The sequence below is a fragment of the Lampris incognitus genome, chromosome 6, assembly GCF_029633865.1.
Source record: "Lampris incognitus isolate fLamInc1 chromosome 6, fLamInc1.hap2, whole genome shotgun sequence".
Lineage (NCBI taxonomy): Eukaryota > Metazoa > Chordata > Actinopteri > Lampriformes > Lampridae > Lampris > Lampris incognitus.
Genome location: NC_079216.1, coordinates 35,009,804 through 35,035,247, shown reverse-complemented (window position 1 = coordinate 35,035,247; position 25,444 = coordinate 35,009,804). Strand labels below are relative to the sequence as shown.

At 44.0% G+C, this 25,444-nt stretch overlaps 1 protein-coding gene across 1 annotated transcript; it reads right to left on the bottom strand.

Annotated features, from left to right (window-relative positions):
- Positions 1–4,639: 4,639 nt before the first annotated feature.
- Positions 4,640–24,207, bottom strand: LOC130113993 (carboxypeptidase A2-like). Its single transcript, XM_056281710.1, has 11 exons — positions 24,117–24,207; positions 21,081–21,162; positions 19,723–19,857; positions 16,291–16,389; positions 12,250–12,351; positions 11,819–11,920; positions 10,320–10,430; positions 9,328–9,418; positions 8,683–8,882; positions 6,798–6,882; positions 4,640–4,903 (listed from the first exon to the last, which is right to left on the bottom strand). The coding sequence occupies exons 1-11, from the start codon at positions 24,188–24,190 to the stop codon at positions 4,716–4,718; spliced, it is 1,269 nt and encodes a 422-aa protein (XP_056137685.1). The 5' UTR covers positions 24,191–24,207; the 3' UTR covers positions 4,640–4,715.
- Positions 24,208–25,444: the final 1,237 nt, after the last annotated feature.

The window sequence follows — 25,444 nt, the reverse complement described above, 5'->3', positions numbered from 1 at the left end:
CACGACCATAGCGTGTTGTGTACAGACTTCCAGTTGTCTTAGCAGGTAGCACAGCTGTAGGTGTTTTCATATGTGACTGTTCAGTGTCCAGCGTGTTGTGTGACACTTTTGTTGGAGTGTGCTGGTTGTTAAGTTCATGTCCACTGTCCTGACATTCACTGTTGTCTGGGTAGTGCTGTGCTGGAGCAGGCTTGACAACCGGCAGAATGTGGCGCCTATTTCTCCTGTACAGCTTTCCTTCTGAGTGAATGAGATAGGATCTGGGCTCCTTGCAGATCTCCTTTACCATGCCTGTTCGATTGTAGCCTTGAGGGGTCTGCATTCTGATAACTTGTCCTTCCATCAATGGTTGGAGGTCGGCTCGTTCTGTCATAGTACAACTTCTGTGTCAGTCTTTTAAGAAGCTGAGCCTTTATCTCCAGTGGCTTGAACACCTCTGGTTCAAGCAGCTTTCTTGAGACTGGCAAAGTGGTGCGTGTTTTCCTTGACATCAGTCCTTGTGCAGGGATCCAAGTTTTGTGTCATGCGGTACATTTCTGAGATTTAACAGATTGAGAAAGACATCACTTCCATCTCTATGAGACTTTTCCATGAGCTGTTTTGCACTGTGAACAGCCCTCTTCAGCTAAACCATTAGATTGAGGATACTCTGGGCTGCTCGTGACATGAGTGAAGTCCCAATGTGTAGCAAAGTCCTTAAAGCGCTGACTTGTGAACTGTCTACCATTGTCAGTTATGAGGGTGTGTGGTGCCCCATGAACTGAGAAATGTCTTTTGAGTTTGGTGATGACTGTTGCCGATGTAGCATCACAGAGCAGATCAATCTCATACCAGCCAGAATGAGTCTACCAAAACTAGGTACAGCTGATTACACCACTCAAAGATGTCTGTTGCTACAGTGGACCAGGGAAGATCTGGCACCGGGTGTAGCTGGAGTGGTTCTTTCTGCTGATGTGGTTTTGTGCTGTTACACACTGAGCATGACTGTATTTCTCTGTCGATGTCATCTGTCATTGTAAGCCAGAAAACAATCCCCTTTGCTCTTCATTTAGTTGCTTCTGCACCAGGATGTCCTCTGTGTACAATGCTAGTGTAGTCTGTTTGTAAAGACTTTGGAATGACAGCCTTTTGACCTTTCATGATAACACCATTTTCAATAGTCAGTTCATCTCTGAAAGGATAATAGGAACGAATAGCATGAGGAAGGCTGGATGGTCTGCTAGGCCATCCATGTCTGATGATGGAGCTGAGAGTCTGCAGAGTTGTGTCAGTTGCTGTGTGTTCTTTCAACTCCAACAGCCGGGAAGAAGAGATGTAGTTGACCGTCATCACATCAAAGCTGTCCTCCTCTTCAGCTCCCTGAGCAGTTGTGCTTCTGGGAGCTCGAGACAGTGTGTCTGCCACAAACATAAGTTTGCCGCTTTTGTATACCAGTGTGAGGTCATACTTTTGCAGTCTGAGCATCATCCTTTGCAGTCTTGCTGGAGCTGCATGTATAGGCTTCTTTAGTATGGTGACTAGGGGTTGATGGTCTGTTTCTACGGTCACTGACTTGCCATAGATATAGTCATTGAATTTTGAGCATGCAAAAACTACTGCTAGCAGCTCCTTCTCAATCTGTGCGTATCTAGTTTCAGTGTCAGTTAATGTGCGTGAAGCATAGGCTACAGGTTTTCCTCCCTGCAGACATGCAGCACCAAGTCCATACTGTGAACCATTGCATGTGAGCGTCACTGGTTTACTGACATCATAGTATGACAGAACTGGTGGACTAGACACGTGTGTTTTTAGCTGTTCAAAAGCATTTTGCTGCTGCTCATGCCATGTCCATGCTGTGTCCTTGTGTGTTAGTTGTCATAGTGGAGCCGTAAGCTCACTAAAGTTGGGAATGAACTTTCCAAGGTAGTTAACCATCCCGAGAAATCTTTGTAAAGCTGGAACATCTGTTGGTGTTGGCATTTCACTGATCGCTTTTGTTTTGGAGGGGTCTGCCTTGAGGCCTTCACTGGAGAAAACATGACCAACATAGCTGACCTGGTTCAGCCGGAACCTGCACTTGAGAGGATTGAGTCTCAAGTTCACCTCTCTGGCACGGTTAAGCACTTTTCTCAAGTTAGCATCATGTTCTTCCACAGTCTTACCACCAACGAGTATGTCATCCACTATAATTGCACAGGGATATCCAGCAAAAATCTGTTCCATGGAGCGCTGGAAGACCTCACTGGCTGAGTTGAGTCCGAAGGGCATTCGCAGAAATCTGTAACGACCAAAACTGGTGCTGAAAGTGGTTAACATTGAGGATTTGTGATCAAGAGGAATCATCCAAAATGAATTTTTTGCATCTAGAACTGAAAATACAGTTGCATTTGACATGTGTACAGCCACTTCCTCTACAGTGCGCATGGGGTCTTTTTAGAGCAGAGTTAAGGTCTCTTGGATTTATGCATATTCTGATTTCTTGCTTGTCCTTTTTGTGTGTAGCAACCATTGATGACACCCAGTCAGTTGGCTCAGATACTGGGGTGATGACACCTAATTCCTGCATTCTGTTCAATTCAGCTTTGACTCTGTCTTTCATAGCCATAGGAATGTGATGTGCAGGATGAACAGCAGGTCTCACCTCTGGATCAAGTGTCATGGAGTAAGTCAAAGGTAGTTTCCCAAGCTCATCTGAAAAGAGGTCGCTGTATTCAGTGTAAATTTGCTGCGACAGATCATCATCAGTAGGACCTAACTGATGAACATCTTTGCTGAATGAGACAAGTCCCATCTCTCTACATGCACGTAGACCAAGCAGTGGCAAAACATCCTCATGAACAATGAAGAATGGTAATGTGTGTGTTCGTCCCTCTAGGTGACACTGCAGCTGAACAAGACCAACAGTTTTAATTTTGCTGCCCTCATATGCAACAAGGTTTGTGGGTTTCATATTTATTTCAAATTGATCATGTCTCTCTATCTGTTCAAATGTCCGAATTGACAGGACATTGCACTTAGCACCGGTATCAACTTTCAGCTCAACTGGACTTCCATTTACATGTACAGTAACAAAAGCTTCATCTTTTTCAATTACGTGTACATCAGGTGAATCAACAGTTTTTTGCAGTGTTAGGCCATCAACATAGAATGTATCATCAGCAATATTATCAGCTTGGTCAGGTTCAATCTGGTGAACAGCTCTCCTGAATTTTAGCTTGTTGTGGCCCTGTTGTACAGATCTACAACATCTTTTAAAGTGATTCCATTTTTTACAGGCGTTGCACTGTTGACCAAAAGCTGGGCATTTGTCTGTCCTGGCCGCATGACTGCCTCCACAGTTGTTGCAGTTAGCAATGCTCTGTTTGACATATTTTTCTGATTGATTGTCCACTTTGTCTCTATCATGCTTTTTATTCTCATGAATTTAGGTTGGACTGCATCAACATTTGTAGCATAATGCTGTTGTGAGGCTAGTGTCTTGTTGTGCTCTTCCGCCATCTCATGTATTTGACAGACAGACTGCTTTGGCTAGCGTCAAGTCACTATCACGCAATAGCACTTTCCTCAGATTGTCATTATTTATGCCACAGACAAATCTGTCCCGAACGAGCTCTTCACATAGATCTCCAAAGTTGCAGCTTTTTACTTTTATTCTCAAGTCACTGACATATGATTCAATGGACTCACCAGCCCTCTGATTGCGTGTGTTGAACTTGTGTCTTTCCATTGTAATGTTGGACCGTGGGCTGCATATCTCACGAAACTTTCTTTTCAGGCATTCGGGATCCTCCTTGGATTCAGCGGGAACGAGGACTTGTCCTCCCTCGCCGGGTGCTCTCACTTCTGCTGCATACACAAAAGACCGTTCGCGTTCAATGGCCTCTGGTCCTGCTAAGTTGAGGAGAATGTATGCATGGGTGCGGGCTGGCTTGTCAGAGTGTGCCGCCGCGACGAAAATGTCATATTCCTGTTCGAAGATCCGCCAGTTTTCACTGATGTTGCCATCAAAGACGAGAGGGTCGGGCCGCCGACATCCGTCCGCCATGTTCGCTGATTAGCTCCGTAGGCTAGGTGGCTCCGTTGTCCTCGCTAGAAAAAATAGAAAGTATCGGCCGAAACATGTGCGTGAAAGTTCCAAAATCTTCCTCTTCTGACACCATGTTTCGTGTTCTCATGAATGACGCAGAGTTAGTATTCATAACCTGGTTTATTGACCAACACGACGAGGATGCAATAAGACGACATACGTGTAGCTGGCATCCAGCACTATCGCTTCGCGGGCCCTCACCCGTAACCTGTATAATTGAGTGTTCCTCAGTACGGTGTCTGCAGTGGCTCAGCAAACATCAGCAATAACAAAGTCACTGATCTACAGTATGCATGTGTGCTTTTTATGTACATGTGCGAGGTAAAAGTAAAGTATGTGCAAGGACAAAGTGGTATGTGTGTGAGCTTTTATGTACATTTGCAAGTTTTTTTTATGCGCATCTGTGAGGGAAAAGTAGTGTATGTGCAAGCTTTCTTGATTTATGGCCTAAACGGCACCTCATAATTTTTCCCATGGTGGATAAATGTTTGTGGTCTGAAACTTTACCATGCATTTTGACTACTGTGAGTAAAATGGAACACATACTGGGAAATAAAAGAACTAAGAGGAAGAAGAAATAAAGTCTAGTCTTTATTGGTTAGAGTCAGAGTCTGACCAAACACAAAGTCCGTAGACGTGGTCGCAGTCATCAATACGGGTGGTCGCGAATGTGCTCCATTATGTGTTTCAGGGCCAGCCAGGTCTCAGTGGCAGTGGGGATGATCTGATTGGCTGGCAGGATGAAACCATAACGACCAGTGTCCCTCAGCTCGAAAGCAAATGAGTATTTGATGCCCAGGTTGTAGGACCAGTCAATGCTGCCGCCACTGGCTTGATCTGGGGAAAGCAGAGCAAAAGTATTGTTACGGATATGTTTTGGGGTCTTTCTTTCCCCTTCCGTTCTATCTATTCTACAGAGCTGATTGTAAACATGAGATGCCACAGCTATGCTTATTATTGTGTTGTATGCTGTGTGACGCCTGGAAGATTAAAAACGGAAAAAAACTACAAATCCCAGTGCAGCAGGTTTCCTGAGTGTGACATCACATCCTGCCCATTCGTTTGGCGGGAAGGGCTGATTGATAATTGGCAGGTATAACATAGGCCATGTTATAGGTTTATAACCCCCCATCTGTCTGTGCTATGATTGGTTGAGTACGAATACTGTCGTCATACAGAAGAGACCATGGCCGGATTAACCCACCAGGGGGCCCCGGGGCACGCATGTCCATTGCCCCCCGCCCGCCCCGTCAGATAGGCTACGCAAACAATACTAAAAATTGTTAAATGTTAAGTATTCAATCAATACTAAACATTTATATCATCAATAGAGACTTTGTAGCCTGGGCCTTCGCATCAAGAGAGACTTTGTAGCCTGGGGCCCTGCATCAGTAGAGACTGTAGCTTGAGGCCCTGCATCACGACGCAGGGTTGGAACAAACGTCCCTTGTAGGGTATGATGTGGGATCCCTACTATACGCGAACACAATACCCCTGACCTTTTGGGGCCCCTCGTGGTCCGGGGCCCAGGGCACTCGCCCGGCATGCCCGGTCTGTATTCCAGCCTTGGAAGAGACAGAGGGTGATTGCTAGTTGTACTGTCGTCATACAGAAGAGACGGAGGCTTATTGCTCATTGTGGGTTACGGTTAGGGTCTCTCTCTCTCTCTGTCACACACACACTGTCTCTCTCTGTCACACACACACACACACACACATACACACACACACACTCTCTCTTTCTCTCTCTCTCTCATACACACACACACACACAGAGGAGACGGAGGGTCGACAGAAGGCATGACAGTATTAACGCTCAACCAATCATAGCCATCTGTCAAGGGAGGCCGTGTTACACAGCCTATGTTATAGATCATAATTGGTCACCGCCGGCGGGCACAAGACAAGAAGCATCAGCGTTTTCTACACACCTGTCTCTCTCCACTAAAAACAAGAGACTTGAACACCATCCACACGAACAGGACTGGCCGCTCATGGGAGCTGGGATTGCATTATTCGGACCACTGACAGGAGACGTGCTCGCAGGGGCCCCGAACCGGCTCACGGCTGAAGTGACGTAAGCATAGCTGCCAGTTTACTCGCCTCTGTTTCCATGTTAGCTCTGTGTTTTGTTTTCTCTCTATATTTCACGTTGTGCTACTGCAGTGGCAAGTTCCGGTTGTGTGCTTGTCGCAGCTGTACCATAACAGTGTTATTTATTGAACCTGGTCTTGTCTGTCTGTCTGTCTGTCTACCTGCCTGCCTGCCTGCCTGTCTGTCTATCTGCCTGCCTGTCGGTCTGCCTGTCTGTCTATACTATTAATTACCAGTTTGCGTTAGTGGCAGTTGCAGGACTGGTGGAAAAGTTGTTGTATAGTAGTAGTAGTAGTAGTGGTCTTAGCAGTAGCTATTAATAGTAGTTAGTTCAAGGTGTAATAATAGTAGCATTAGTGGTTGTAGTGGTAGTAATACTGCTGGCAGTAATATGAGTGGTAATAGCAGTATTAGTAGTTGCATGACTTATTCTCACTGTTGATAATTTCTTGTTACTTACTGGCTGTTTTGTGTAATGATTGCTATAGATATGCGTTTAAAGTTTTTTATGTTCCTGCTCGAACTTTGAGTTTTCTAAGTCCTTATGAAAAATGTTAATTCTTTATAATTATATTTCAGTAAATTATTATATTTGCAACCAATGAGGAGACATCGAAAAAGGGAAACATGGTACTCACAGATGATTTTGCAGATGCTTCCAACCTTGTACCGGGTGCCATAGAGGGAGGTGAGTTTTTTGACTGCAGCCCTGCCGATGGAGTCCTATTGGAAATGAAATAGAGGGTGAGAGCATTAAAATGATTACACTTATAACAATGGTGTGGATGGAAAACAGCAAACTCTACAAGTCAGAGAAGTGCACTTGTGGCCAAACAATTTCTGGTTTGAAATCCTCTGAACAGCTGTACACCTCTGGGCAAAGGAATTGGATTGATATGACCCCAGCTATTGCCAAGATGACCTCCAGCAAAGTTCCTTGGCCTATATAGATGCAGTGGAGGTAAAGACTATGGATGTCTTCTTTGCTGTGGTCTCCAGGTGTGAAAGTGTGTAAAAACGTGCATAAAAGCGGATGCTGATGAAGCACATGTGTGTTCCGCTAATTGCATGCAGATTTTCTGTTGTCCGTTCTTTGGCTTTTGCACTCTGCACACAGATACTTATTTCCAACACCCCCCCCCCCAAATTGTACTTGGCCAATTACCCCACATTTCTGAGCCGTCCCGGTTGCTGCTCTACCCCCTCTGCCGATCCGAGGAGGGCTGCAGACTACCACATGCCTCCTCCGATACATGTGGAGTCGCCAGCCACTTCTTTTCACCTGACAGTGAGGAGTTTCACCAGGGGGACATAGCACATTGGAGGATCATGCTATTCCCCCCAGTCCCCCCCAAACAGGCGCCCCGACCGACCAGAGAAGGCGCTACTAGCACTAGTGCAGCGGCCAGGAGACATACCCACATCTGGCTTCCCAGCCGCAGACACAGCCAATTGTGTCTGTAGGGATGCCCGACCAAGCCGGAGGTAACAAAGGGGTTCGAACCGGGATACCCGTGTTGGTAGGCAACGGAATAGACCACTATGCTACCCAGATGCGCCATATTATTTCCTACATCTCTTCACCCCGGTACCTATGTCATATAGCTAGACCCTAAGATTCTTTTGTCTTGTACTTTTAAAATGTGGTCGGTATTTGTTACATGTTTTTTGTTTTTAGGGTTTTTTTTCAATGCACAATACTTAAAAAAATAAATTGTTCTTTATTTAAATCTTGATGAATTTATTATCCATCTATTAATCAAAATTGTCAGTGAAGTTTAACATTTTCAAAAGTGATTGATTAAAATTACAATTACACAATAAACTGGGCCACATAGTTATGCAGTTAAAGTTGATAACAGTCTGCATTCAAAGAATAGGGCACACGTTGATGTTTAAACTTTTAATTCATTCTGGGGAAGGTGAGAGGCAGACGTTTCCGTACTAGAGCTCATCAGTATCATAACATCTGTCCTCATCTCCCTCAGAAAATAATATATTTATAAAGAGAAACATCTTGCTTTTGCGCACAGGCACTTATCTATTCTGGCAGGCCTTCTGTTTGTGAACTCTCCTGCTATTACTGTGTCCTATTTATCATCTGCTGAATGCAGAAGGGGGGGGGTGGGTTCTCTGTGTTCAGTACATGGACGCACTGATGAGTGTGGGTAGAAGTTCACAGTTTTCTGATCCAATTCCAACCACCAACAGTTATGTATATTCCAGCTGTGAGCTGAAAAGACCGGCTTCAAAAACATCTAGAGTCCCGCCTGCCACTGCCGAGGATCCACTAAGCAAGGCACTGACCCCAAAAAACTTTTCAACAGCTCTGCAGCGCAGGCAGTCCTGCTCTCTCACCTTTGATAATGTCCTTATGAACAGGAAGACTGTGCATGCTCGTACATGTGTGTGGATGTGTGTCCTAAGTCATGTTTGCATTTAGCGAGTATTTAGTTGAAAAAAAGTTTTAATCAACTTGCACAGATAATGTAACAGAATAAAATCTCTGTTCTCCATCCTTACAAGTTCAGGCTGGTGGGGCACATTTTTGCAGGTGTAGCCGTAGGGATACATAAGCAGCTGGGAGTAGGCGTGGACGGAGATGAAGGACTTGAAATTTCCATGACTCTTTATCAGGTTCACCACGTTTTTCACCTCGATCTCGGAGTGGGCAGAGGCACCGTGGTAAGACTCAGAGCAGGGATTGCTGCTGGAACCAGGACCTGGAGGAATGTATTGGCATTAAAACCCATACATACAGTTATGCACGTACACACACACACACACACACACACACAGACACACACAGACACACACACACACATGCTTATGTCAAAATCCATTCCATCATATCAGGATGTTTTTGTCTTGATGGCACTGATACAGTGAGAAACAAGTTATATAGATACCCAGTACTGAGAGACACAGTAAATAGGAACAGCAGCATCTCATACACTATGGAAGGGTACATGCAGAATTTCCAAATATACACACACAGTTGTTATAATGTGATGATGTTCACATACAGGTTGGCTTACATCCAGACAAACACACACTTAAACGAAACATGCTACCTCATTTTGCTTTAGTATGTACGTAAAGTAAAAAAAAAGAAAAGAAAAAAAAGCATAAAATCCATTTGCATTATTTTTTTCCCGTTCTACCCACCACCAAAGCCTGCATCCCAGTTCCTGTTAGGGTCCACTCCACGGCACATGGAACCAGGGTTTCTGGAACGGGTCTTACGCCACATACGATCCTGTACATTAAACAGATTTAGTCAATCAATGCAAAAATGCAAAAAAACCACACAAAAAAAAACTACAACAAAAAAGTTTCCTTTTTTGTTCTTGTAATAACAATCGACATAGTCAAGTGAGTCAGCTCCATTGCACCCTTAGCACTTTGTAAGAATAATATAATATCAATAATTTATTTATTTATTTTTGACACCCCCCCTCCTTTTTTTCCCCTCCCCAATTGTATCCAGCGAAATACTCCAATCTTCCGAGCCGTCCCGGTCGCTGCTCCACCCCCTCTGCTGATCCGGGGAGGGCTGCAGACTACTACGACTCCTCCGATACATGTGGAGTCACCAGCCACTTCTTTTCCCTTGACAGTGAGGATTTTCATCAGGCAGACGTAGCACATTGGAGGATCACACTATTCCCCACAGTCCCTCCCCCCCGAACAGGCGCCCAGATGGACCAGAGGAGGCGTTAGTGCAGCAATCAAGACACATCAGATTCCCACCCGCAGACACGGCCAATTGTGTCTGTAGGGATGCCCGACAAAGCTGGAGGTAACACGGGGATTCGAACCAAAGATCCCTGTGTTGGTAGGCAACGGAATAGACCGCTATGCTACCCGGACATCTCATTGAGAAAATAAGTCTTGTTTCATTCCTTCTGTAGAAACATACACTTTAGAAGTACATGTTTTTTGGTTTTTTTTGTCCAAAAACAGCGGTTTTCTGTACTTCATATGAATGTTGATTTCTTTGATTAAATTTCAATTTCATATGAAGAAACATCTGAGGAGCCTTTGTTTCCCAAACACTGACTGAAAGCTACTAAGGTAAATGAGTGTGCCTCAGGTCTAGGGGGGGATGCAGTTTTCATCTTGGAGCCTCACAGTCTTGTTAAGTGGTGTTGCCTTACGTTGGTGTGGGTGTAAACATAGCCATCAGGGTTGGCCACAATCAGCAAGTAGATGTCCATGGTGTTCAGGAGGGAGGTCACAGAAGCGTCTTTGTTGTAGTCAGTGGCAATCTGAACAAGAGCACATGATGGTTCATTTATAGAAATGTCACTCTCGAATAAAACGGCTTTGTTGCTGAGGCCACAACTAGTTCCATGATGTGACTATTTGTTGGGTTATTTACCCCAGTTGTCCTCGCTAGATACTTATGTTTCACATTGTAACTGATCTGATCTGGGCAATTTGCTATCAATCCAGAGCAACTTATGCAAGTGTGTGAATGTGTCAGAGTGCCTCAGCACCCTCAAAGCCAGTGGCACAAATATTCTCCAGAGCCTTAATGATCTGTGCATGACCAACGCATAATGATGTATAGGACCGATACATAACTACAGTAGATTATTTCTGCCATTTCTGAAAAAGCGGCAACATAATGCTATAGTACAATTACATACCATTACAGAGACATTTGGACATTGTAAAGTAAAAATGCCCCTCTATTGAACTTGTTTTCTACTGTTAGCCTGTACAATTTTTTATGATTATTGCAAATAAAAATAGCTAAAAGACTGGCCCCACTTGGTAAGAATGGAAGATGGAAGATAGAGGAGTGACTTGTGATATGTTTCATGATTATAAATCATGAGTGCAAAAAAGAGTCTCATTCAAGAAAGAAATGAAACAAAGAGTGTAATCTAAACTATATTCGACACTCGGCAATCTATAGTTGTTTTTTTTTTTTGGTGATTTTTCCCCTTTTTTCTCCCCAATGGTATCCGGCCAATTACCCCACTCTTCCAAGCCATCCAGGTTGCTGCTCCATCCCCTCTGCTGATCCGGGAAGGGTCGCAGAATACCACATGCCTCCTCCAATACATGTGGAGTCGCCAGCTGCTTCTTTTCACCTGACAGTGAGGAGTTTCACCAGGGGGACGTAGCACGCGGGAGGCTCATGCTATTCCCCCCAGTTCCCCCTCTCCCCTGAACAGGTGCCCAGACCGACCAGAGGAAGTGCTAGTGCAGCGACCAGGACACATGCCCACATCCAGCTTCCCACCCACAGACATGGCCAATTGTGTCTGTAGGTATGCCCGACCAAGCCGGAGGTAACACGGGGATTTGAACTGGCAATCCCTGTATTGGTAGGCAACGGAATAGACTGCTACGCTACCCGGACGGCCGGCAGTGTATTTTTTTTTAGTCCACGAAACTATATTCATTGTAAAACTTTTACAAATCAATTTTGGAAATAAGAATATCTCGTGTTTATGACTTACTCTTTAAAATGAGAGGTGTTGCTTCCTGTATGTCTATGACACCACTTGTATGAAAAGTGCTAATTTCAAAATGATCCCATTGCGACTTCTACTGTCATCCCAGTAATCATGTGACAAATGGCTGTTATCTCGTTTCGGAGGGAAACGTCATGTGATGAGAACTGGCTGCTGTGTCGATATACCTTGTTGGCTGTCCAAACTCCAGTAGCCTGAGACACCCATTCCCTGGAGTGGATGCCGGTATCGATCCAGATTGCTGGACGCTTGTTGCCACCAGTGCTGAACTGCACGGGGAGAAAACAATGTCTCAAAGGTGTAAAGGAAGACATAAGTAAGAAACGAACACACAAGCACACACACGTTCTCTCTTCTTTGCTTTCTCTCTCTCACAGACACATAAATACTGTATGTACAATACAAAAGAGAAACACCTGTCCATGCACATTAACTCTCACACAAGTCTCACTCTCTTTAAAACGCAGTCATGCACTAGCTACTCCCTTCATGGTAAAGTTAACACCTGGGCAAGCAAGCAAACACCCTCTCTCTCTCTCTCTCACTCACTCACACATACACTTTACATTCTGCCTATCAAGTTGAAATTGTGTCCCACCTTCAGGACATACATGGGCCTGTTCTCATAAGATCTTCCAATCTCCACCTTGGTGACCAGGTTAGGGTGCTCAGCCACCAGGGAGTCCATCCAACTGTAAATCTGAATGGGAGATGCAGGAGGAGTTAATACATGCATTAGTATACTCTAGATTATTGTAATGCTCTCTTCTCTGGACAACCCAAGTCACCTCTCAGATAACTAAATTTAATCATATAATACCTTTTCTCATCTCTCCATATTGGCTCCCATTTCAGGCTAGGTCTGACTTTAAATTGCTCATCCTGACATACAACGTTCTAAATGGTTTAGCTCCATCCTACCTATCAATCTCATTTATCGAAGTACTCTGTCAGGGTCTATTTGGTTCGAGAGATGCCGGGTATCTCTCTCGCCCTCAAGGCAGAGCCTTCTCTCACTTTGCAATGCTCCTTGGAAAAACATTTTCAGATTCAGTCAGAGAGTCTGATGCTGTTTAACATTTCAACCTCATTTCAAATTGCATCTCAGATAATTCAACTTGTCTTAATTTCTCCAGTTGGTTTGATTACTGTCAACTGACAGTTTTGCATGTATTTCTGTTTTTCTATTTCGATTTGCTGCCTATACTGTATTATGTCTTATGACATACCTGTGGAGACATGGAAATGTTTAGGAGAGATGGCAGTGGAGTTTTTAACTAGATTGTTTAACACAATCTTGGAAAGTGAGAGGATGCCTGAGGAGTGGAGGAGAAGTATACTTGTACCGATTTTCAAGAATAAGGGCGATGTATAGAACTGTAGCAACTACAGAGCTATAAAGTTGATCAGCCACAGCATGAAGATATGGGAAAGAGTAATAGAAGCTAGATTAAGAGGAGAAGTGACGATTAGCGAGCAGCAGTATGGTTTCATGCCATGAAAGAGCACCACAGATGCGATGTTTGCCTTGAGAATGTTAATTGAGAAGTATAGAGAAGGCCAGAAGGAGTTACATTGTGTCTTTGTGGATTTAGAGAAAGCATATGACAGGGTGCCGAGAGATGAGGTGTGGTATTGTATGAGGATGTCGGGAGTTGCAAAGAAGTATGTAGGAGTGGTGCAGGATATGTATGAGGGAAGTGTGACAATGGTGAGGTGTGCGGTTTGAATGACAAATGGGTTCAAGGTAGAAGTGGGATTACATCAAGGATCGGCTCTGAGCCCTTTCTTTTTTGCAATGGTGATGGACAGGTTGACGGACGAGATCAGGCAGGGGTCTCCATGGACGATGATGTTGGCGGATGACATTGTGATCTGTAGCGAGAGTAGGGTGCAGGTTGAGGAGAGCCTGGAGAGGTGGAGGTATGCACTGGAGAGAAGAGGAATGAAAGTCAGTAGGAGCGAGACGGACTACATATGTGTGAATGAGAGGGAGGAGAGTAGAATGGTCAGGATGCAAGGAGTAGAGGTGACGAAGGCATACAGTGCATCCGGAAAGTATTCACACCCCTTCACTTTCCCCACATTTTGTTATGTTACAGCCTTATTCCAAAATGGATTAAATTCCTTTTTTTCCTCACCAATCTTCATACAATACCCCATAATGACAAAGCGAAAAAGGTTTTGTAGAAATTTTTGCAAATTTATTAAAAATAAAAAACGGAAATATTGCATGTACATATGTATTCACATACTCTACTCAGTACTTGGTTGAGGCACCCTTGGCAGCGATTACAGCCTCAAGTCTTCTTGGGTATGAAGCTACAAGCTTGGCACACCTATATTTGGGGTATTTCTCCCAATCTTCTCTGCAGATCCTCTTGAGCTCTGTAAGGTTAGATGGGGAGCGTCGCTGCACAGCTATTTTCAGGTCTTTCCAGAGATGTTCAATGGGGTTCAAGTTTGGGCTCTGGCTGGACCACTCAAGGACATTCACAGACTTGTCCCGAAGCCACTCCTTCCTTGTCTTGGCTGTGTGCTTAGGGTCGTTGTCGTGTTGAAAGGTAAACCTTCGCTCCAGTCTGAGGTCCTGAGCGCTCTGGAGCAGGTTTTCATCAAGGATCTCTCTGTACTTTGCTCCATTCATCTTTCCCTCGATGCCGACTAGTCTCCTAGTTCCTGCCGCTGAAAAACATCCCCACAGCATGACGCTGCCACCACCACGCTTCACTGTAGGGATGGTATTAGCAAGGTGATGAGAGGTGCCTGGTTTGCTCCAGACGTGACGTTTGGCATTCAGGCCAAAGAGTTCAATCTTGGTTTCATCAGACCAGAGAATCTTGTTTCTCATGGTCTGAGAGTCCTTTAGGTACTTTCTGGCAAACTCCAAGCGGGCTGTCATGTGCCTTTTACTGAGCAGAGGCTTCCGTCTGGCCACTCTACCATACAGGCCTGATGGGTGGAGTGCTGCAGAGATGGTTGTCCTTCTGGAAGGTTCTCCCATCTCCACAGAGGAACGCTGGAGCTCTGTCAGAGTGACCATCGGGTTCTTGGTCACCTCCCTGACCAAGGCCCTTCTCCCCCGATTGCTCAGTTTGGCTGGGCGGCCAGCTCTAGGAAGAGTCCTGGTGGAGCCAAACTTCTTCCATTTACGAATGATGGAGACCACTGTGCTCTTCGGGACCTTCAAAGCTGTAGAAATTTTTTTGTACCCTTCCCCAGATCTGTGCCTCGATACAATCCTGTCTCGGAGGTCCACAGACAATTCCTTTGACTTCATGGCTTGGTTTCTGCTCTGACATGCACTGTCAACAGTGGGACCTTATATAGACAGGTGTGTGCCTTTCCAAATCATGTCCAATCAATTGAATTTACTACAGGTGGACTCCAATCAAAATGTAGAAACATCTCAAGGATGATCGGTGGAAACAGGATGAACCTGAGCTCAATTTTGAGTGTCATAGCAAAGGGTGTGAATACTTATGTACATGCAATATTTCAGTTTTTTATTTTTAATACATTTGCAAAAATTTCTACAAAACCTTTTTCACTTTGTCATTATGGGGTATTGTGTGTAGATTGATGAGAAAAAAAAGGAATTTAATCCATTTTGGAATAAGGCGGTAACATAACAAAATGTGGGTAAAGTGAAGGGGTGTGAATACTTTCCGGATGCACTGTATGAGTTTAAACACTTGGGGTCAACTGTCCACAGCAATGGGAAGTGCAGAAAAGAGGTGAAGAAGAGAGTGCAGGCAAGGTGGAGTGGGTGGAGAAGAGTGTCAGGAGTGATTTGCAACAGAAGGGTACCATCAAGAGTTAAAGGGAAGGTTTACAAGATAGTTGTGAGACCAGCTATGTTATATGGTTTGGAGACAGTGGCACTGACGAAAAGACAGGAGGCGGGGCTGGAGGTGGCAGAGTTGAAGATGCTAAGATTTTCATTGGGAGTGACGGAGAAGGACAGGATTAGGAACGATTATATTAGAGGGACAGCTCAGGTTGGACAGTTTGGAGACAAAGCAAGAGAGGCAAGATTGAGATGGCTTGGACATGTGTGGAGACATGCTGGGTATATTGGGAGAAGGATGCTGAATATGGAGCTGCCAGGGAAGAGGAAAAGAGGAAGGCCAAAGAGGAGGGTTTATGGATGTGGTGAAAGAGGACATGCAGGTGGCTGGTGTGACAGAGGAGGATACAGAGGACAGGGAGAGATGGAAACGGATGATCCGTTGTGGCGACCCCTAACGGGAGCAGCCGAAAGTAGTAATAGACTGTATTATGTCTTATGTCCTCAGCGGTTATTTTATTTTCCATTCTATTATCCGAACCGCTAATCCTGCTCTCAGGGTCGCGGGGATGCTGGAGCCTATCCCAACAGTCATTGAGTGATTATGATGTGTAAATGTGTTGAGATCTGTTTTATAACTTAACTTTGATTAACATAAATTTGATCATATGCACACACAGTGGAGCTGCATATGTGACAATGAATCCATTTAAAAAGCATACTGTTAACTTATTTTTTGCCATTTAGTAGGTGTATTAATTAAATAGAAATGTGTGTGTGTGTGTGTGTGTGTGTGTGTGTGTGTGTGTGTGTGTGTGTGTGTGTGTGTGTGTGTTGTTCATGACTTACAGTCTCCAGAGGATGATAAGCGCCGAAATTGAAACTCCTGAGGCTGCGTTCCACCATCCTGTTCTCTTCCATCTCAACCTTCTCCTCATCCAAGAGCTCCTACACGTTACACAAGGACACAATGCTGATATTTTCATCAATAAAATTTTCTCTCTGAGTATCTTGTTTTAGTATGCGCTATTGACACTCCTAGTTTACACAGATTCTCTCGAGGAAAATTCACATATATATTGTTAGCACTTGGACACATACAAAGACTGGGCAGAGAAGGGATTGGTTGCTTGCTGAGGACACTTGGAAGGTAATTGATCATTCACGGATGGTCTTTCTAACTACTTCACCCAGCCAACCACTCAGATATAACAGCTGTTATATCATGTTCACGGAGCATAAAGGAGAAGCGTCAGGCATGATGTCCGCAACTAGAAAGATCTCTATTTACCCGCCCAGTCTCGGTTATATATCCCACAGCTCCCCCTACAGGTGCCCATAAGTACCTAACACAACATCCCCCTTTCTGAGATGAAAACATTCAGTTTTTACTATTATTACAACTGACAAGAAATCAACATATCAATATCTGTAAGACTGAAACTCAGACAATAACATCGAATAAAATCACTTTTCTTTTCATCCAAGAGAATGTTTCCTTTTCTTTTCCTTACAAAAATATAATGTAATTTATCTTTTTACAGAAGATACAGAACACTTCTTTATTCCTTCTTTTTTTTTTGAACAAAATAATTCAACAGAAATTTATTTCTATTTTTTTTTCTAAGAGGAGGGGGGTTAGACTGCCCCAGCCCTCAACTGAGTGAGGGGATTATTCTGCCCCTTTAATCACTCAGTGTGTCCCACAGCACCCGTTTAACTAAGTTACAAAGCCCGTCAGGTGGAGTGGAGGACAACGTTGCCTCACAGGGTACTTTCGGGCAGACCCAGTCTGTGGTTGGGGTGAGGTCTGACTGGAGACAGGTGTGTTGTCTGGGGGGGCACCATCTGCAGCTGTAATCTGCAGATCATCAGGTAGGTCGGCGGGCAACTCAGGTGCTGCAGTGGCACTACTAGTGTTCTGCTGGTGTTGTGTTGTGCCAGGTGGTTTAATACATGGACCTGGTCTACAGTAAACTAATCAAATGGTTGGACTATATGGAACAGATGAAACGAACTGCCTGGCAGGACAGAGACATCATGACACATGTCCCTGGGTTGTCCATCATGACACGCGTCCCTGGGTTGTCCATCATGACACGTGTCCCTGGGTTGTCCTTCATTATGACACGTGTCCCTGGATTGTCCATCATGACACATGTCCCTGGGTTGTCCTTCATCATGACACATGTCCCTGGATTGTCCATCATGACACATGTCCCTGGGTTGTCCTTCATCATGACACGTGTCCCTGGGTTGTCCATCATGACACATGTCCCTGGGTTGTCCTTCATCATGACACGTGTCTCTGGGTTGTCCATCATGACACGTGTCCCTGGGTTGTCCTTCATCATGCGGTCGGAATGTTAGACATACCGTTAGGTTCAGAGCTGAGGTCGAACTCAACATGTGCATGTCAGGGTATTCAGAGAAGTTTGCTTCCACTTCCGCCCGAACCTGAAAAAGGCCTGACCCAACCACAACTCACCAGCTGTCTTCTCCAGCTCACTAAACTGCCCTGTACTGTACAGACTTGCTGGGATCACAGTCACATCAGCTCCTGTGTCGATCTTGAATTCTGTCTCTATGTCAGCTAATTTCAGCTTCATCAGCCACGGAGCTTCAGAATCTTCTGCATTAACAGAGCCTAAGAATGCAACGTCCTCTTCGCTGTCACTGTCGGCCATGTTCACTTCTCCTACAGTGTTTGATCGGCAGACTTTTGCATAATGCCCCCTTTTCTTGCAGAAGTTACAGACTGCATTGCGAGCTGGACATAGCTGCATGCTATGCACATCCTTCCCACATCTTTTGCATTGTGCACGGTATGACGTACTCTGGACTGGCGCCCTTGCCCCTCTCTGCTTCTCTCTCCCGCCGTTTCTCCCAACTTGCACTAACAGCATCCAATTCAGTGCTTCCCTCTGCTGCTCTGAAGTTGCTTCTAAGCACGTCTTGCTGCTTTTTGACCTGCTCGCTCTGGCGAACCCTAATGACCGCTCTATCTAGCGTCAACCCCGGGTCCATTTGCAGCTGCTCAGATAGCTTTTTATCTCTTAACCCCACTACTAGCCTATCACGAATCATCTCACTGTGTAGCTCACCATAACCACAATGCTCTGCTAGACAATGAAGTGCAGTAATAAAACTGTCAGCTGTCTCGCCTACTTCTTGGTGTCTCTGATTAAACTTAGCCCGTTCAAATATCACAATCACCCGTACTACAAAGTGCGCATCAAACCTGGCCTTCACCTTGCTGTACGCGTTTGCTTCATCTGGCGTGAGACGGAGTGAAGTTAGCACATCCTCTGCCTCTACTCCCATAGTGTATATAAAGGTGTTGATCTGGTTCTCTTCGGACTGTAGCTCCAAGCCTGAAGCTATACGGAACCTCTTGAATCTCTGACTCCATTTCGGCCTCTCATCTGGCTTGCTGAAATGGAATTGCGCCAGTAGAGGAACTTGACAACGGTCCATCTTCTCCCCTCGTGTGGATGCTAGCCCGTGCTGTGACCAGTGTCCTAACGCTAGTTAGCTTTGAAGCTCGCTAGCTATCGTGCACACACCACCGAGACTCCGGTTATTAACCCAATTGCTAGGTCCTTTTTTCCCTTTTAGCACAAATGCCGAGATATCTTCATCCCAGTTCATGTAAGTGGCTTACAGTGACCACTTCTGACACCATGTTATATCATGTTCACGGAGCATAAAGGAGACGTCTCAGGTTTGATGTCCGGAACTAGAAAGGTCTTTATTTACCCGCCCAGTCTCGGTTATATATCCCACAGCTCCCCCTACGGGTGCCCATAAGTACCTAACACAACAACAGCTAACTCCCGACATGCCAAGTCTCACAGTCTGTCTGTCAGATCAAGGGTTTCAGACGTGACCGGTTATCTCATAGCTGTGAAATGATAGTATCACCAATTCACTGATACCATCCTGAAATATGAGAGTGGGGCATATGTTAGTGGTGAGTCAGGATGCAAACTTTGGGCGGGGTAAGAGAGGGCGGTTTGGGTTGACCCTGATAGGATATTAACCCTGTGTAACCGGTTATTTTCTTGCCCGGTGCGGGATTCGATACGGGGTGTATTGCACCACAAGGCGACATCACTAACCGCTCGGCTAAAGGGTCAGACCCGTTAGTTAGGGGCTAACGTGTCTTATTAGTAGTTTACACCTGCAATTAGTGAGTGCCATTGTGCATGTGTGAATGTGTGAATGTCGATCAGCAAAAACACAGCTAGGGTAGGGCGCCTCTATTTAGGGCTTACCAACCTGAAGGTTGTTGATGATGGTGGTGAAGGGGACATTGTGAGCGCCAAGGTATTCCTTGACAGTGCTCAGGTGGGAGTAGGGCACATGGATGTCCACTGGCAGCTCGGTGGAGACGGGCTGGAGCCAGAAGTCCAGCTGGGATCAGATGGAGGATAAGTATAACAATTATGGATTCAATATATCATGCAGTTAGACAATTTTAAAAATTAATTATTTCTGTAACATACATATATGTCAGTATTTCAAGGTATGTGCAGTGAGACCAAGGAGGATAAACCCCCAAATAATATCTGAGGGCTCTCCATCCGAGGAGATTATGATGTTGGGTGTGTTCTGGTATTGAACTGTTTGATTGTTGGTGGGGTAAACAGTGAGGTGAGTGATATTATGGTTCAGAACATTTGAAAATAATGAGTGGATAAAAGCATTTTCTTTTTTTATTATTTATTCCCCCCCCCTTTTTTTTCTCCCCAATTGTATCCGCCCAATTACCCCACTCTTCCGAACCTTCCCGGTCGCTGCTCCACCCTCTCTGCCGATCCGGGGAGGGCTGCAGACTTCCACATGCTTCCTCCGATACAAGTGGAGTCTCCAGCCGCTTCTTTTCACCTGACAGTGAGGAGTTTTGCCAGGAGGACGTAGCACGTGGGAGGATCACGCTCTTCCCCCCAGTCCCCCCCTCCCCTCCCCTCCCCCCCTCCCCCCGAACAGGTGCCCCGACCGACTAGAGGAGGCGCTAGTGCAGCGACCAGGACACATACCCACATCCGGCTTCCCACCTGCAGACACGGCCAATTGTGTCTGTAGGGACGCCCAACCAAGCCGGAGGTAATGAAAGCATTTTCTCATCTTCTAAACATCAAATGAAATAACAGTAAACTATTGGTTGTTAAGCTATAGGACCCCTTTGCAACCCACTTAAGAACCTCTGGCGGACTTCAGTGACCATATTGAAACCAGTTATCATTATGTCCCTGCACATATGCAACTAAAACCAAATATAAATGCATATTTTAGAAGTAAAAACACATATTCACATGCATACATTCCCCCAAACACACCCACACACACACAGACAATTATTAAAGACTGTGATGGCGAGTGATGTGCATTACATTAGCAGTAAATTTGAACGATCTTCCCTTCAACATGCATGTATTTTTAGGTGGAAATCATCTGGGGATGGATGTAGTTGATCTTTATTTAACCTTTTGTACTGCTGGAAATTAATGGTTGTCTGTGTGACTCAAAAAGCTGGGAATATCCTGTGTTTGTGTGCATGTGTGTATACTCCATGTTTGCATACATGTGAGCTTCTCAAATTGTTTGTGTGTGTGTGTGTGTGTGTGTGTGTGTACCTCCGAGTCCGTCTCCTTCTCCAGAGCTTGTAGGAGCTTGATGTGTTCCTCAGACTGCACGCTGACCCTGATGACCTGGTCTCTGGAAGACAGTTGTCATTTACTTCTGTCTGTTCACATATACACTACCGTTCAAAAGTTTGGGATCACCCAAACAATTTTGTGTTTTCCATGAAAAGTCACACTTATTCACCACCATATGTTGTGAAATGAATAGAAAATAGAGTCAAGACATTGACAAGGTTAGAAATAATGATTTGTATTTGAAATAAGATTTTTTTTACATCAAACTTTGCTTTCGTCAAAGAATCCTCCATTTGCAGCAATTACAGCATTGCAGACCTTTGGCATTCTAGCTGTTAATTTGTTGAGGTAATCTGGAGAAATTGCACCCCACGCTTCCAGAAGCAGCTCCCACAAGTTGGATTGGTTGGATGGGCACTTCTTTGAGCAGATTGAGTTTCTGGAGCATCACATTTGTGGGGTCAATTAAACGCTCAAAATGGCCAGAAAAAGAGAACTTTCATCTGAAACTCGACAGTCTATCCTTGTTCTTAGAAATGAAGGCTATTCCATGCGAGAAATTGCTAAGAAATTGAAGATTTCCTACACCGGTGTGTACTACTCCCTTCAGAGGACAGCACAAACAGGCTCTAACAGGTACTATTTAATGAAGATGCCAGTTGGGGACCTGTGAGGTGTCTGTTTCTCAAACTAGAGACTCTAATGTACTTATCTTCTTGCTCAGTTGTGCAACGCGGCCTCCCACTTCTTTTTCTACTCTGGTTAGAGCCTGTTTGTGCTGTCCTCTGAAGGGAGTAGTACACACCGGTGTAGGAAATCTTCAATTTCTTAGCAATTTCTCGCATGGAATAGCCTTCATTTCTAAGAACAAGAATAGACTGTCGAGTTTCAGATGAAAGTTCTCTTTTTCTGGCCATTTTGAGCGTTTAATTGACCCCACAAATGTGATGCTCCAGAAACTCAATCTGCTCAAAGAAGTGCCCATCCAACCAATCCAACTTGTGGGAGCTGCTTCTGGAAGCGTGGGGTGCAATTTCTCCAGATTACCTCAACAAATTAACAGCTAGAATGCCAAAGGTCTACAATGCTGTAATTGCTGCAAATGGAGGATTCTTTGACGAAAGCAAAGTTTGTTGTAAAAAAAATCTTATTTCAAATACAAATCATTATTTCTAACCTTGTCAATGTCTTGACTCTATTTTCTATTAATTTCACAACATATGGTGGTGAATAAGTGTGACTTTTCATGGAAAACACAAAATTGTTTGGGTGATCCCAAACTTTTGAACGGTAGTGTAGATTAACCTGATGTTCATATTCAACAGTAGAGTAAGCTCCAAACACCTACATCATCCATAGCTGAAGTACTCTTACAGTTTTCCAAGAGCTAGGGATCAAACGATAAAACCAGGAAGACTTTTGCTACTGTGGTATACAGTAAGAGCAATGAGCAACTTAAGTCCCCCATGTATCTTCCTCTCCATAGCTCCAAAATTTTGTTTTCCCACCATGACATTCCCATATCCCTAATTGAACCAAGCAATGTGGTGTTAAATTAATAAAAATATAAATACAAAGGCACATCTATAAAAGTTGGGTAATCTGTGACCTCCAGATCATCATAAGACAAAGAAAACCTAAAATAAAACTAAAATCCGATCAGGGTTCCCACTCTTTTGAGGAAATCATTCTCCAGCTCTTTTCAAGGACATTTTCAATGACTTTTTCTTGGTTATACATGACAGCTGTTGCTCACAGTAGGTCAGTATTAACTACAGGTGTAACTTTTAGCTGTTTGTGGAGTATACCCCCTAAACTTAATGCAACTGATGTGATGTGCAATCTCAGTGGCAAAAAAATTATTACCTTGGCTAAAAATGATGCTAAAATATGCCATCTCAGCAGGTTTGAACATTATTTTATAACCTAACTTGACAATTTTCCATGACCTTGATGGTATTTCCAGGATGTGTGATAAATTTGATAATTTTCCAGGTGTTTTCCATGACCGGAAAACTAATCTATGAATTTCAAGGTTTTCCAGGACACGTGGGAACCATGAATTTATGTTTGTGGAAAATTATTAATGTCAAATAACTTGAGTTTAATAATGGCACTTGCTATTGAAAGCTTTCTAAACCGCAATGATTCGTGCATTCATAGGTCAAGTTTATTTAAAGTCTATTATAAAAGAAATGCTTCAGCCCTCTTGACATAAAAAGGGAAACAAAAACAAAAATACATATCAAAAGACATCATTAAGGATGTCCTTTAATGATTAATGATTGGTCTAGTTGGTCAAGGAAGGCCATAAGGAAGTGGGGGGGGGGTTTGATTTGAAAATGTCGAATTGAGTCTGGATCTTTAATTGATGCAGGAAAACCAGTAGGATGAAACTGTACACTTTCGGTTCAGGGCCGGCCCCGAGGCGTAAGTGACCTAAGTGGCTGCTTAGGGCACCACAGCCATGTGAGAATAAAAAGTGGTGCTGGGACACGGGGGGCTGGGGGCCCCCCCCAGATCAAATTCTGTTTAGGACCCCAAAGATGCTTGGGCCGGCCCTGTTCCAGCTGATTTTTTTTCATCATTAAGTCTGGGGATTGGTAGGATGTCAGCATCTTGTGAGCAAATGGTACATCTGATAACGTAAGGTGTATTAAGATCAGAAAGGTAGCATGGATGGTACGAGTCCATGCAGGGAATTGCAGGCAATATGAGGAGAAATAACTTAAAATCAGCTCTGGCAACCAATGTAGGAATGTCACTATCTACCACATGTCCTATGAGAAATATCCTTTACTAAAACACGCAGGGATCGAATGGAGGGCAACTTAACATAAACGCCATCTCCCCACCTTGTATTTAAGTGCTAAGAGCCAAATGAGCACTGTCTTCAGGTATTGTGCTCATCTGGAGACGCTCTGCTGATGGTGAATGAGAAAATGATTTTATGGATTTACAGACAGTCATAAGGAAATTAATAAACCTCACTGAAAACACTTCTGCGCTTACCCAATGAAGACCCGCTCACACTGTGCCACCACTGCAAAAACCAAAAGCAACACAACGCCTTTCATGCTGACCATGTCTCTACACAGAAGCATCTGCCTGTTGTCATGGCCCTTCTTATAGTTTCTGATACAACTGGCACCATGTGGCCAGTTCCCAAGACAGCCTGCAGATACAGATAGTGAAAGAACACCTCTGTGTGTTGGCATAAACATGCTGTTTTAGTTTTATTTGTCTTTCCAATACCCAGCTGATGATAGCATTTTTTTCCCCCCAGACGTGTTAGCTACCTAACGCCTATGGTACTGTCTAGAGATGCCTACAAAGTCACCTAAGAGGTCTCTTCAGATGCAAGCTCAGGCCGATCAATATGGTTTCAACACTTGTGGGCTGATGTTCCTAAATAAATATGTACAGAAAAGTTTTTTACTCGTTCAAACACGCCATGGAGTTTTATTTCGACTTACAAATCCAAGTCTGCACCACTGAAGATAGTTTTCGTGTTCCATTTTAGTTACACAAATCAGCAATAGACTGAGGCCAGGCTCAGACAAAATGTTTGCATACAACTTATCTGGGTGTGGGTTAATATATTACCAGGGCAATGGAAGCAGCTGAAAATGGTTGTATTAGGAAACGACTGACACCATAATTAACATTTTAACAATACTATTTTTAAACATTTAAACTTCAGAGAGACATGGTCAAACTTGAATAGCAAAATTGAAAATGAAAATATTGCCTGAAAAATAAAACGGAAAACGCATATTGTTAATCTAACAAACGTAACAAGGCATATAAAACGTGTGATGTAAAAAAAAAGAACCGAAAATAATGACCGGAACTTAAAAACTATTAGAACGACCATGGGTGGTCATTTTGACCGCCATTGTTTTTAAACTCTATATTCTGTCAAGATACCCAATGGAGAAATCAATGCATTACATGTGTTAGTATGTCTGTTAAGAAAGTAACTGACACCAAAATTAAGATTTTAACAACTTTTAATACTATTTTCAAACAATTTAAAATGGCCGCTGTCCAACGCCTGCAAATACTGCAACAGCGTCTTTAACCAGACATGTTGGCAATAATCAAAAATCAAGTTTAGACTATTTCTATGCACTGGAGAACGCTAGTTTTTTTTTATTTTTCTAGGACAAAGCAATGAAGTTCGCAAAGGAAAAGATGCGACCAAAACACGTCATAGATAGTGACATGACGCGCACGTTGACACGCAATCCGCTCATGGTCGTTTTAGGTAGATCTTATAACTTTTTGCGCAATTGATCTAAAACTCACTGAAAATGCCAATATGTGCAATTTAAGGA

Bases quoted from the DNA above. Each gene is read 5' to 3' on its own strand.
- LOC130113993 (XM_056281710.1), bottom strand. From the start codon at position 24,190: ATGGTCAGCATGAAAGGCGTTGTGTTGCTTTTGGTTTTTGCAGTGGTG. The intron at 16,390-19,722 runs GTTGGTAAGCCC...TGTAACGTGTAG, and splicing joins CCATCATCAACAACCTTCAG to GAGCTCTTGGATGAGGAGAA. The intron at 12,352-16,290 runs GTAAGTCATGAA...TCTCCCATTCAG, and splicing joins CTTATCATCCTCTGGAGACT to ATTTACAGTTGGATGGACTC.